At 46.9% G+C, this 12,611-nt stretch overlaps 1 protein-coding gene across 2 annotated transcripts; it reads right to left on the reverse strand.

Annotated features, from left to right (window-relative positions):
- Positions 1–6,886: 6,886 nt before the first annotated feature.
- Positions 6,887–12,354, reverse strand: LOC129632414 (F-box only protein 27-like). 2 transcript variants are annotated; one of them, XM_055554035.1, is made up of 6 exons: positions 12,249–12,354; positions 11,651–12,034; positions 11,338–11,446; positions 11,167–11,262; positions 8,290–8,425; positions 6,887–7,706 (listed from the first exon to the last, which is right to left on the reverse strand). In XM_055554035.1, exons 1-6 carry the CDS (start codon positions 12,253–12,255, stop codon positions 7,566–7,568), a joined length of 873 nt encoding a protein of 290 aa, XP_055410010.1. In that variant the 5' UTR covers positions 12,256–12,354; the 3' UTR covers positions 6,887–7,565. The 2 variants fall into 2 exon arrangements, with proteins under 2 accessions (XP_055410010.1, XP_055410011.1); XM_055554036.1 differs by having other exon boundaries at positions 11,651–12,031; positions 12,249–12,317.
- Between the last annotated feature and the right edge of the window lie 257 nt (positions 12,355–12,611).

Raw genomic sequence — 12,611 nt, forward strand, 5'->3', positions numbered from 1 at the left:
CATCATGAGAAACGCTGGGCTGGAAGAAGCACAAGCTGGAATCAAGATTGCTGGGAGAAATATCAATAACCTCAGATATGCAGATGACACCACCCTTATGGCAGAAAGTGAAGAGGAACTAAAAAGCCTCTTGATGAAAGTGAAAGTGGAGAGTGAAAAAGTTGGCTTAAAGCTCAACATTCAGAAAATGAAGATCATGGCATCTGGTCCCATCACTTCATGGGAAATAGATGGGGAAACAGTGGAAACAGTGTCAGACTTTATTTTGGGGGGCTCCAAAATCACTGCAGATGGTGATTGCAGCCATGAAATGAAAAGATGCTTACTCCTTGGAAATAAAGTTATGACCAACCTAGATAGCATATTGAAAAGCAGAGACATTACTTTGCCAACAAAGGTCCGTCTAGTCAAGGGTATATGGATGTGAGAGTTGGACTGTGAAGAAAGCTGAGTGCCGAAGAATTGATGCTTTTGAACTGTGGTGCTGGAGAAGACTCTTGAGAGTCCCTTGGACTGCAAGAAGATCCAACCAGTCCATTCTGAAGGAGATCAGTCCTGGGTGTTCATTGGAAGGACTGATGCTGAGGCTGAAACTCCAATACTTTTGCCACCTGATGCAAAGAGTTGACTCATTGGAAAAGATCCTGATGCTGGGAGGAATTGAGGGCAGGAGGAGAAGGGGACAACAGAGGATGAGATGGCTGGATGGCATCACCGACTCGATGGACGTGAGTTTGAGTGAACTCTGGGAGTTGGTGGTGGACGGGGAGGCCTGACGTGCTTCGATTCATGGGGTTGCAAGGAATCAGACATGACTGAGAGACTGAACTGAACTGAGGAGACAGGATTTCAGATAAAATCCTCTCAGTTCCCCACCTAACCCAGCCTCTGGGGGTCAAGAGCAGAAAACAACTACAAAATTCACAAAACATCTTTGCCCTAAAGAAGCAATTCCTTCTACTGAAGCCACGCCTAGAAATGAAATAATCAAAACATTAGGAAAAATTCTGCTGAGAGCTAAATTTTCTAATCTCTACAAACAGAATAATAATCAAAACATTGGCCTGTTTGAAGGAGAAACACACCAAGGGGGATTTGAAAAGAAAATCCTGGCTGGAGGAAGGAGTGGGACAGGCCAGGTGACTGAAGGGAGAGCCCTGATATGGAAGGTCTGCAAAGGGGCAGAGGGCGAGGAGGAGGATTGCTCCAGCCTTAGGGGAAGATGGGCCGGGCGCATGTGAAGGGGAAGAATCCATCCTGTCTAATGTCCTTGGAACTGTCCAGCCAGAACCTCCCTAATCGCAGACCATGGGAACATTCCTAATAAAGCTTCAGCCAGAGCTGAACATCTACCCGGTAGCATTACTGCTTGCAGGCAACTGCCCATTTAGAAAATATAAGTAATAGGAGAAGGTGAAGGTGAAGTTGCTCAGTTGTGTCTGACTCTTTGCGACCCCGTGAACTGTAGCCTACCAGGCTTCTCCGTCCATGGGATTGTCCAGGTAAGAATACTGGAGTGGGTTACCATTTCCTTCTCCAGGGGATCTTCCTGACCCAGGGATCAAACCCAGGTCTCCCGCATTGGAGGCAGATGCTTTAACCTCTGAGACACCAGGGAAGCCCATAAGTAATAGGTAATCCCATATATTTCAAAAGACACTTTTTTATTTTTAATTTTTTTTTGGCCATGCCATGAGACACATGGGATCTCAGTTCCCAGAGATCAAATTCATGCTCCTTGCAGTGGAAGCACAGATTCTTAACTGTTGGACCTCCAGGAAGTCCCCAAAAGTGGTTTCTTGTATTTTTTTTTTTTATTGTTTGTTTGTTTTTGGACACGCCACACAACTTGGATCTCAGTTCCCCAACCAGGGGTTGAACCCAGGCCCACGGCAGTGGAAGCACTGAGTTCTAACCACTGGACCACCACGGAATTCCCCAAAAGACGTTAATAATTCCTTAAGTGTGCTAGACTATCGCAGTTTCTTCTTTAAAAACAATTTAAAAAAATTTATTTCGCTGCATTTGGTGTTAGTTGTGACATGTTAGATCTAGTTCCGTGACCAGCAATTGAACCCCGACCCCCTGTATTGGAAGCATGGAGTCTTCCTCAATGCATTGCCAGGGAAGTCCCAATATTGCAGTTTTTCTTTCAAGGAGAGAGATCTTATCTTTTAGAGATTTATACTGAAATGTTTTTGGAGGAAACAGTATGATGTTTGGGAGGCATTAAGTCCCGTGGGAGGATGGATGGAAGTATAGATCCAAAAAAGAGCGACCATGTGGAGAAAAGGGAACCCTCCCTCACTGTTGGTGGGAATTAAATTGCACCAATATAAATTGGTGCAGCCAATATGGAAGACACTATGGAGTTTCCTCAAAAACTAAAAACAGTTGCCATATGATCCTGCAATACCATTTCTGGGCATATAATCCAAAACACACACGCACCACAACGTTCACCGCAGCACTGTCTACAGTAGCCAAGACATGGAACTAACTGTCACACAAGTGTATGTTCCTCGGTTCTTTGTCTCATCACAACAAAGATTTGGAGCAACAGACATTAAAGTCCTCGGCCCATCACAGCTCTCGGGTCTTGGACAAACCGTGTTACAGCTCTTAGGCAAATCAGTGTTACAGCTCCATTTTATTTAGAAGATAGCAGGAAAGAGAGAGAGTGAGAGAGAGAGAGAGAGAGAGAGAAAGAAAAGAGTGCACGCACGCGGGAGAGAGAGTCCGAGAGAAAGCGCTTTGGCTCCTCCTTTTATGTTTTTTCTCCACCTGGGCCTGCCCAATGCAAATTGGGCTTAGCCAGGAGTGCTGTTTGTTCTGCCTGAAGTCTTCACTCTGGTCCTCGGACCTTCCTTTGCCCTTCCTTGTCTTTTAGCCACCGCCATTTTGGACTCCTTTTTCCTCTTCTACCTACCTAACACAACCTAAATGTCCACTGCCAGATGAAAGGATAAAGATATGGTACACAGATAAACACAATGGAATACTCAGTTCAGTTCAGTTCAGTCGCTCAGTCGTGTCCGACTCTTTGCAACCCCATGAATTGCAGCACACCAGGCCTCCCTGTCCATCACCAACTCCCAGAGTTCACTCAAACTCACGTCCATCGAGTCAGTGATGCCATCCAGCCATCTCATCCTCTGTCGTCCCCTTCTCCTCCTGCCCCCAATCCCTCCCAGCATCAGAGTCTTTTCCAATGAGTCAACTCTTCGTATGAAGTGGCCGAAGTACTGGAGTTTCAGCTTTAGCATCATTCCTTCCAAAGAACACCCAGGGCTGATCTCCTTTAGAATGGACTGGTTGGATCTCCTTGCAGTCCAAGGGACTCTCAAGAGTCTTCTCCAACACCACAGTTCAAAAGCATCAATTTTTTGGCACTCAGCTTTCTTCACAGTCCTACTTTCACATCAATGGAATACTACTCAGCTACAAAAAATGATATCATGCTATTTGCAAGGATGGACCTAGAGATTATCACACTAAGTGAAGTGAGTAAGAAAGAAGATAAATACCATATGATATCACTTCTATTTGGAATCTAAAACATGACACAAAAGAACTTATCTATGAAGTAGAAACAGACTCAAAGACATTGAGAACAGATTTGTGGTTGCCAAGGAGACAGTGTGGGTGGAGGGATGGATTGCAACTTTGGGATTAGGAGGTGCAAAGTATTGTATCTAGAATGGATAAACAACAAAAACCTACTGCATAGCACAGGGAACTGCACTGAATATCCTGTGATGAGCCATAAGGGGAAAGATTATGAAAATGAATGTACAATATATATGTATAACTGAATCCACCACTTTGCTGTACAGCAGAAATTAACACAATATTGTAAATCAATTCTACTTCAATAAAATAATTGTAACAAAAGATTGACCATGCTCAGGCCAAGGGGCACCTCCCATGACTGCTGCTACCAGGACCCCCATCCCCACGGCAAGCCACTGCTGACCAACACTTCTGCAGGAGACCCTCCAACACTAGCAAATGAAGAAGCCGCATCCAAAAGACAAGAAGTCAAAGGCCCCATGGCACACAGTTTAGGTCTCACTTCTGTCTTGAATGAACACTTCTGGTTACGACTGGTTAGAAGATTCACCATGGAACCAGGTCATGGCCTTAACCTATTGTGTAGAGTGGCCTCCTCCATGGAGGCCTCCTCCCATTTTGCAAATGGGAAATAAATACATGATTTAAATAAATGATTAAATAATGATTAAAATAAAATTGACCACAAATTGCAATAAACACATGAAAAGGTGCTTTAGCTCCTTAATCAACAAGGAAATGCAAATGAACACCACCCCACATCTATCAGAACTGGCTAAGCAAAAAATAAAATCCCAAGAATAAACCAGTAACAAAGAAAAACAACAACAAAAAACCAATAACAGAATAAATCAGCGTTAGTGAGATTGTGGAGTGATGAAATAAAAGGTACATTTTGAGGCAGGACAAGAGAAAATTAAACACAAAATTCTCCCTATGTGTCTGTCTAATGTGCAGTGTTCAACTTCATTACACCAGAACTCCTGAAAAACAGCAGTGTTCGCTCTGTCGTAAAGATCATTTCCTTTCTCTTTCTTCTGATGTTACAGTGTCACTTCCTGAAGAGCAGTGTTCTTTCCCAGCTCACTTGGGGTCCTGCTGACTTGTTGCTTGCTTTGTACATTCTTACCTGGACTATGTATCCTTAGTGAATGTTACATAAAATATTATATGTCATTTTGTGGTACGATCCTTTGTTTAGAAAATGTATCAATGCATAACTATACCTTCACCTTCTAACAGGTGGTACAGTTCTCAGAGGTTTCTGAGTATCCGCTTCCCCAGCTGTAATCCTGTTTGACTTTAATAAAATTCCCTTTTCCTCTTCTTGAGAGGTGAGGAATTTCCACTGACATTTGTCTTGGACGAGTCAGCAGGATCTCGGAGACATCCAACAGAGAACATCTGGAGGCTCCCCTGACACTTTGAGCCCCACTAGCTTCTTGGCATTCCTTGGGTGCTTCGGCAAGTTCTGATACCCAGACATCACTGCTTATATGATATTCTGAATTTTACTCCAGCTCTTTTTCTTGGGACTTGGAGTCCTGAAGGAGTGTGTGTGTGTGTTCAGTTGCTCAGTTGTGTCTGACTCTTGGCAACCTCATGCCAGGCGCCTCTGTGCATGGTATTTCCCAGGCAAGGATACTGGGGTGGGTTTCCATTTCCTTCTCCAGGGATTCTTCCTGACCCAGGGATCGAAACCACATCTCCTGCATTGGCAGGCAGACTTTACCACTGAGCCACCAGGGAAGCATATATATGTGTATTATCTTCTGGAGATACATATATCCAGAATACCAATGTAGGATATATTCCATTTTTAACTTGGCACATATATATAAACACCAACACTTACATATATTCATAGATGTACAATATATATGTGTATATATATGTAAAAGTGAAAGTTGTTCAGTCGTGTTCAACTTTTTGCAACCCCATGGACTGTAGCCTGTCAGGCTCCTCTGTCCATGGAATTCTCCAGGCAAGAATACTTGAGTGGGTTGCTATTCCCTCCTCCAGGGGATCTTCCCAACCCAGGGATCCAACCCAGGTCTCTCGCACAGGCATAGCAGGTGGATTCTTTACCATCTGAGCCATCAGGGAATCCCATATGAATGTATGTGTATATATATATGTACATATGTATGTATGCACACACACACACACATATATATGTGTGTGTGTCCCATCTTCTACTGCAGGTGGGGGACACTTCAGGGTGGACACATCAAAGGCAGCAGCAGCTTCATCTGCTTTCCCTCCAGAGACCTGGAGCTCCCTAGGGATCCTGCAGCAGGGAGGGGGCAGCCATGGTCCCTGGAGTGGTGTGGGGACAGCCGGATCCTGCTGTTGCAAGGTTCTCTCATCCTCGTGACCGGAAAGTCACAAATGTGGTGTCACTGTGACACTGTGTCCATATCCACACCTGCCTAAGGTTTTTAACCCTGGTTGGTAAGCTTTGACCTCATGACTTCCTTTCTAACTCTTCCATTCTCTTGACTGGAGAATACACCTTCTATTGGTATTTTCTTCTGTACAGTTTTCCCTCAAAGGAAACAACTATTTACTCTGAACCAAGTCAGTGAAAAAGCTGACTTAAAACTCAACCTTCAAAAAACTAAGATCATGGCATCTGGTCCCATCACTTCATGGCAAATAGATGGGGAAACAATGTAAACAGTGACACACTTTTCTTGGGCTGCAAAATCACTGCAGATATGAAATTGAAAGATTAAGTTAAAAGCTTGGAAGGAAAGCTATGACAAACCTAGACAGCATATTAAAAAGCAGAGACATTACTTTGCTGACAAAAGTCTGTCTAGTCAAAGCTATAGTTTTTCCAGTAGTCATGTATGGATATGAGAGTTGGACCATAAAGAAGGCTGAGCACTGAAGATTTGATGCTTTTGAGTTGTGGTGTTGAAGACCCTTTTGCGAGTCCCTTGGACAGCAAGGAGATCAAACCAGTCAATCCTAAAGGAAACCCAACCCTGAATATTCATTGGAAGGACTGATGCTGAAGCTGAAGCTCCAATACTTTGGCCACCTGATTCGAAGAGCCGACTAATCGGAAAAGACCCTGATGCTGGGAAAGATAGAAGGCAGGAGGAGAAGGGGATGACAGAGGACAAGATGGTTGGGTGGCATCACCAACTCAACGGACATGAGTTTGAGCATTCTCCGGGAGATGGTGAAGGACAGGAAAGCCTGGCGTGCTGCAGTCCACGGGGTTGCAAAGATCCAGACACAACTGAGCGACTGAACAACAAAGTAGTCAAGTAACATTGTATTTCTATTGAAAAAAGCTGAGTTACTTTAGGCAAATATTATATTTATTAACTATGATTGGAAGATACATTCTTGATTTATTATCTCCATATTCAAAAAGAATTTCAAAGTAACAAAATAATTTTGTCCACCATAGAATCCAGAATAGGGTTGGGCTCTGGGGACCAAACTCATTGTTCACAGGGTGGGCAGAACGCTCTGCCTCTAAACAATTTTTTGAGCTAGTTTAACTTTCAGCTCTGAGTCCTGGTCACAGTCTTGAAATCACAGAAGGTTAGAGACTGGAATTACTCAGCCAGAGGGATGAGTTTCTGGTTCAGACACGAGGAGAGGGTTTCTTGGAAGTGATCAATGAAGCCTCTGCAGCAGAAACAGAAGACAAGGGCAGAAGGCATGGGGGCCGAACCAGAGGGGCCTGGCATTGGGGGGCGGCGGGTGAGGAGCCCTTTCACCACTTCCTTGTTTTCACCCGTATGTCTCCACTCCGTAGAACAGGGGCTGCATTCAATCAGTAACCCTGATGTAAGAATGTTCTTCTCGTAGTTTCTCATAGAATTTAAAGACAGGGCCCAGTAGGACCCTTGATTGGACCCAGGAAAGATCCCAGGATGCCAGGAGCTACAAGCTTTTGATTACTGAGGTGCTCTGGCCAATGGTCCCAGCTCCTGGAAGGCATGGTCAGGTGGTCTTACAGGGACAACCTAGGGACGGATCCGTACAATGACACTGGATTGGGGCCTGCAGACTCCACACTGCTCAGGCCACGAATCATAGCCCTCGACACTGTGGTCAAACAACACAAAGCGGACGCCCTTCTTGATGTTGGTGAACGCATGCATGATCTGTAGGCAGAAAAAGAAGTTTAAGTTCCATTGTGCCGTGGCCTTCCCCTCAAAAGCTGAGTTGGGGGCTTTCCGGCAGGTGGTATTTTCCATAAATGGTTGCAACAATGACTTCCACACGTCCTTCTAGAATCATGCCACTCTTCACCCGGGGTGGGGTCTAATTCCCACCCCCTTGAATCTGGGAGGGCTTCACTGTAACCAAGAGTGTGGTACCCGGAACCACCAGGAAGTAGCTGGTTTCCTCGAAGCTGCCATTTTGTGAGGAAGCCCAACTACTCATAGCAGGGAGATCCCATGGCCAAGCTCTGAGATTAAACCAAGAGCTGCTCTTGGTTTAATGGCCAGCTGTGTACACACTCACAGCCCACCCTGCCCTTCAGCTCTAGCCAATGTCTGAAATGGAAGTACATGAGAGAACAAAGTCAGCAACTTGCAGCAGAGACCTAGTCATAGAAACCACAGGAGGTGATAAGATGAGCCTTGTTCATATTAAACCAGTAAATTTGGGCCAATTTGTTAGGCAACAGTAGTTCATTACAGACCCCACCATTCTTTCCCCTCACCCCCGTCAGAGACTCACCCGAAAGGAGAAACTGCCTGTCCGCGGCCGGACGGGAAAACGTTTATGGAAGAAATAATGCAAGATGGCATAGTTGGCATCTAGAAGCTTGACGACTAGCTGATACATCCGGTCACTGCCTTGTTGTTCTGTCCAGCTGCCGGAGGAGACGATCTTTAAGACTGATTTGCCATCTCATTTCTCTGAGGGCCTGCCTGCTTTACCTCAATGGCCTTCCCGTGTGGAAATCCAAAACAGTGATCCCCCCAACAAGTACAATCATTACCTGCCAGTGCTTGTTACATGGGAGCTTGGAACCTCTGCATACCAAGGAAGGCATTTGGACTAAATGAGCTCCCTAGCTGGTCTGTATGCTGTGACCGGGAGCTGTGCTGTTCAAGGGACCCCCTCCTATATTATTTTTTTTCCCCATATTGTTTCTCATTCTTTCACTAGTGGAAAAGGATGTCATTTCCAATGTATTTTTCTTAGTCATTTAAAAGGATCATGCGTTGGAGAAGGAAATGGCAACCCACTCCAGTGTTCTTGCCTGGAGAATCCCAGGGACGGGGGAGCCTGGTGGGCTGCCGTCTATGGGGTCGCACAGAGTCAGACACAACTGAAGTGACTTAGCAGGTAGCAGGGGAAATCTAAATAAACTGGTGATGGAATACCCAGCAACATTCAAAGAAACATCCAATGTCCATCAATGCTAAATGGACAAATTATGGTATATTCATATAATGCAATATTACACAGTCATAAAAGGAAACCGCAGCTACCTATAATTATGGATGAATTTACAAACATGTTCATTGAAAGAGGCCAAATATAAACTATATTCTGCATTACTCCATATATATTAAGCACCAAAATGGCAAAACTGATGTTAGTAGAATTCAGGATGGTGCTACCTTTAGATTGGAAGTGATGGGGAATGGGGCGTGTGGGATTCTAAGGGGAGGTTTGCTGGCAACATTCTCTTTTTCATGTCACTTAAGAGTAAGGGACTATATAAATACACAAACAAGTAATTTCCTTTACAGAGACTTAGCATCACTTCAGTTTTTAGATGTACATTCTACTTCTTCCACAAAAGTATCCTGCTGCTGCTGCTACTAAGTCACTTCAGTTGTGTCCAACTCTGTGCGACCCCACAGACGGCAGCCCACCAGGCTCCCCTGTCCCTGGGATTCTCCAGGCAAGAACACTGGAGTGGGTTGCCATTTCCTTCTCCAATGTGTGAAAGTGAAAAGTGAAAGTGAAGTCGCTCAGTCGTGTCCGACTCTCAGCGGCCCCATGGACTACAGCCTACCAGGCTCCTCTGTCTATGGGATTTTCCAGGCAAGAGTACTGGAGCGGGGTGCCATTGTCTTCTCTGCAAAAGTATCCAAGCATAGTACTAATATATGTTCTTTTGACTTACCTTTCAAACTGTTCTGTGCCAACCACATACACAGTTATAAATACCTATTCAAAATTTTTCCTGAGACCATGAAACACTAAGTGTGGAGTACCTTTGTCCACCTGGGGACTTTGGGTCATACTGGACAGACTACAATGCAATTTGGTGGAGGCTGTCCACATCCACATTGTGTAAACTGGGGGTGAGCCACTCCAGTAAGACCAACATGACTTAGGATGACCTGGAGGCTGAGGTAAAACCCATAATAAGGCCCCAAAAGAACTTAGGTTTCAGGGGTTTTCTTTTTCTATAAAACTGGAGCCTTGGGAGTCCCTTCAATGCAAGGGACTCAGATTGGATCCCTAGTTGGGGAACTAAGATCCCACATGCCTTGGAGCAACTAAGCCCATGTGCCACAACTAGAGAGCTGCGACTAAGATCCGGCACAGATGAATTAAGGAAAACAAAACAAAACTGGAGCATTATGGGATAGGAATTGAGAAGCATAAACAATGACGCTCCCACCATAGGTGTGATCTGTAGCTGCGTAATTTTACAACAGAGAACATAAAAGTGTACAGGATTTGGGATGCACCTCGCTTAAAATCATCCAAGTCAGGTATCCCTTGGAAGTTCTTTCATGGACCCAAATTTCAAGACCATCATACAGAGCACAAGCTCTAAGAGTCAAACAAGTTTGAGCCTAATGCCAGATCTGGCCAAGCCTTTAGCTATGCCACTAGGAGAAGTCACCTCTACTTTATGAACTACCCAATTTGAGATTTCAAAATACACATTCCCGCAGGATCAAGGACCATGAAGGGTGCTGAAAAAACTCAAACTCCACAGCACTGGCTTGGTGCCTGACATATAACCCTATTTTTAAGAGGCACACTGTGACTTGCCCAAGGCCACAAAACCAAGAAGTCAGGGTTTGAACGTGAGAGGTTCTGGCTCCAGAATCTGACCTCTTAGCCAACTCTATCTTGCCTCCATCTAAACCCAAGAAACTAAACCCATCTAAACCCTGTAAACTCATTCACAGATGAGATTTAGTTGGGCTCAAGCCCTCTATATTGAATCCAATCAGGCATCTTCCAATCCAAGTCCCTTTAGGGGGTTAGCAGAGGGCTCAGGGAGTGGACTTTTGCTCTATGAAGGTGGCCCAGTCATTTCCCTTCCTACTTTATCCTAAGGGGTTGTTTAGCTGCTAAGTCATGCCCCACTCTTTTGCATCCCCATGGACTGCAGCCCACCAAGTTCCTCTGTCTATGGGATTTCCCAGGCAAAAATACTGGAGTGGGTTGCCATCCCCTTCTCCAGGGGATCTTCCTCACCCAGGGATCGAACCCACATCTTCTGCATTGGCAGGCAGATTCCTTACACCACTGAGTGACGTGGGAAGGCCCAAGGTGTTGCTAGGAGGCCTAAATGACATCATCCATGCCAAGGTCAGCACTGAACAAAAGGGCTGTTTTTAGCCTCACACTCACCGGCGACAGACAGAAATCCAAATCTTTCCACTATCCAGGAGTTCCCGCCACAGACCCTCCTCCTCCAGGTCCAAAATTTCTCCTTTGTACCAACACCTATGAGAGAGCAAGATCAATGAGACCCAGCAAAAACACACCACAGCCCTGACCCTGGGGACTAGGGACATTCACCTGTAGGCAGGACTGTAGCTCATCTCCCCAGAAGTCTTCAGCCTGGCCCCCAAGTCTTCCTCTTCCTCTGAGCTATCGCTACCACTCAGCACCATACAGTTCCAGAGGTCTTTTGTTACATGAAAAAAGTTTGTGACCAAGTTCCTTGCCTGCCCTCCAGCCCATGTTAAGTCCCAGGGGTTTCCAGGGTGGCCTCGCCCCTCCGATCCTTCCAACAGGCTCCATCTCTGCCCCAGCCACCAAGTTTTAGCTGCAGAAAAAAATCCCTCCCACCCTCCCGCACGAGGATCCATGCCTTTCCTGGGGTCCTCACCTTTGCCCGGGGGGTTCGCGGTGAGCTTGCGTCCTATGGGTCTGCGCTCGCAGAAGCGGCCCAGGATGCAGGGCCCGGGGTCGTCAGCAGGGGGCAGGCAGGTGCTGATGACGGGCCAAAGGTCGGGGTGTTTCCAAGGCAGGATGCTCCGCCACAGGTCCCAGCCGTCCACCACGTCTCGCCAGCGCCGACACACCGGGCGGCAGTGCCGGAGCAGCGTGCTTGGAGGCAGGTAGCTCAGCACCTTCCGGAGCATCTCGATGGGCAGTTGGTTCGGGCCTGGAGCCTCCTGTGGCTCGCGGTGCGGAGCTGGGACGCGGGCGGGCAGGCCCCAGGAGGTTGAGGCGCCCATGGTCTCCTCGTCAGGCCCCGCGGCTGCTGCTGCTGGAGAGCCAGCGTAAGACATCAGTGACCCGGAGCCTCCGCAAGCGACGCCCCTGCTTCCCGCACCCAAAAGCTGTCGCCCCCACACCCCAGCAGCCGCCCCTTCAAGTCCCCAGACTCCCAGCCCGTCCTTGCCAGCAGACCACCGCAGCCGCTCTCCGCCCCGCGCATCCCAGCGCCCGCAGCCAAACCCGCTCTGCGTCCCGAGTCTTACCTTGCATCTCAGCCAGTGCTCCTCACGAGTGGGCCTTCACCTTGCCTCACCTGTTCCCACCGCCATCTCAGCCCTTTTTATTCGTCCGCCCCTCCCTTCTTCATACCCAGCAACCAGACCACCCACCCACCCTCCACTCCCCTAGCCCCTACCCCACCCCCGCCCTGGCCTCGTTCTCCCAATGACTAGCCATATCTGCCTGCCCCTCCCTTCTCCCTGTCTCTTCCTCCCAGGCCTACTTGCCAGCTCCTCTTGCCCTGCCTCCCGGCCTATTCTCCAAACTTCCCCTCCTTCGAACTCTAGTTACACCTGCAGGATAATTAAGGAACCAAATCACTGAAGCAATAGTGGAGGGAGGAGCAG

The sequence above is a fragment of the Bubalus kerabau genome, chromosome 17 (assembly GCF_029407905.1).
Source record: "Bubalus kerabau isolate K-KA32 ecotype Philippines breed swamp buffalo chromosome 17, PCC_UOA_SB_1v2, whole genome shotgun sequence".
In the NCBI taxonomy this organism is placed as follows: domain Eukaryota; kingdom Metazoa; phylum Chordata; class Mammalia; order Artiodactyla; family Bovidae; genus Bubalus; species Bubalus kerabau.

Coding starts and splice junctions, on each gene's coding strand:
- LOC129632414 (XM_055554035.1), bottom strand. Junction 11,447..11,650: donor CGCGAACCCCCCGGGCAAAG/GTGAGGACCCCA, acceptor ATGTAACAAAAG/ACCTCTGGAACTGTATGGTG. Junction 11,263..11,337: donor AGCTACAGTCCTGCCTACAG/GTGAATGTCCCT, acceptor GCTCTCTCATAG/GTGTTGGTACAAAGGAGAAA.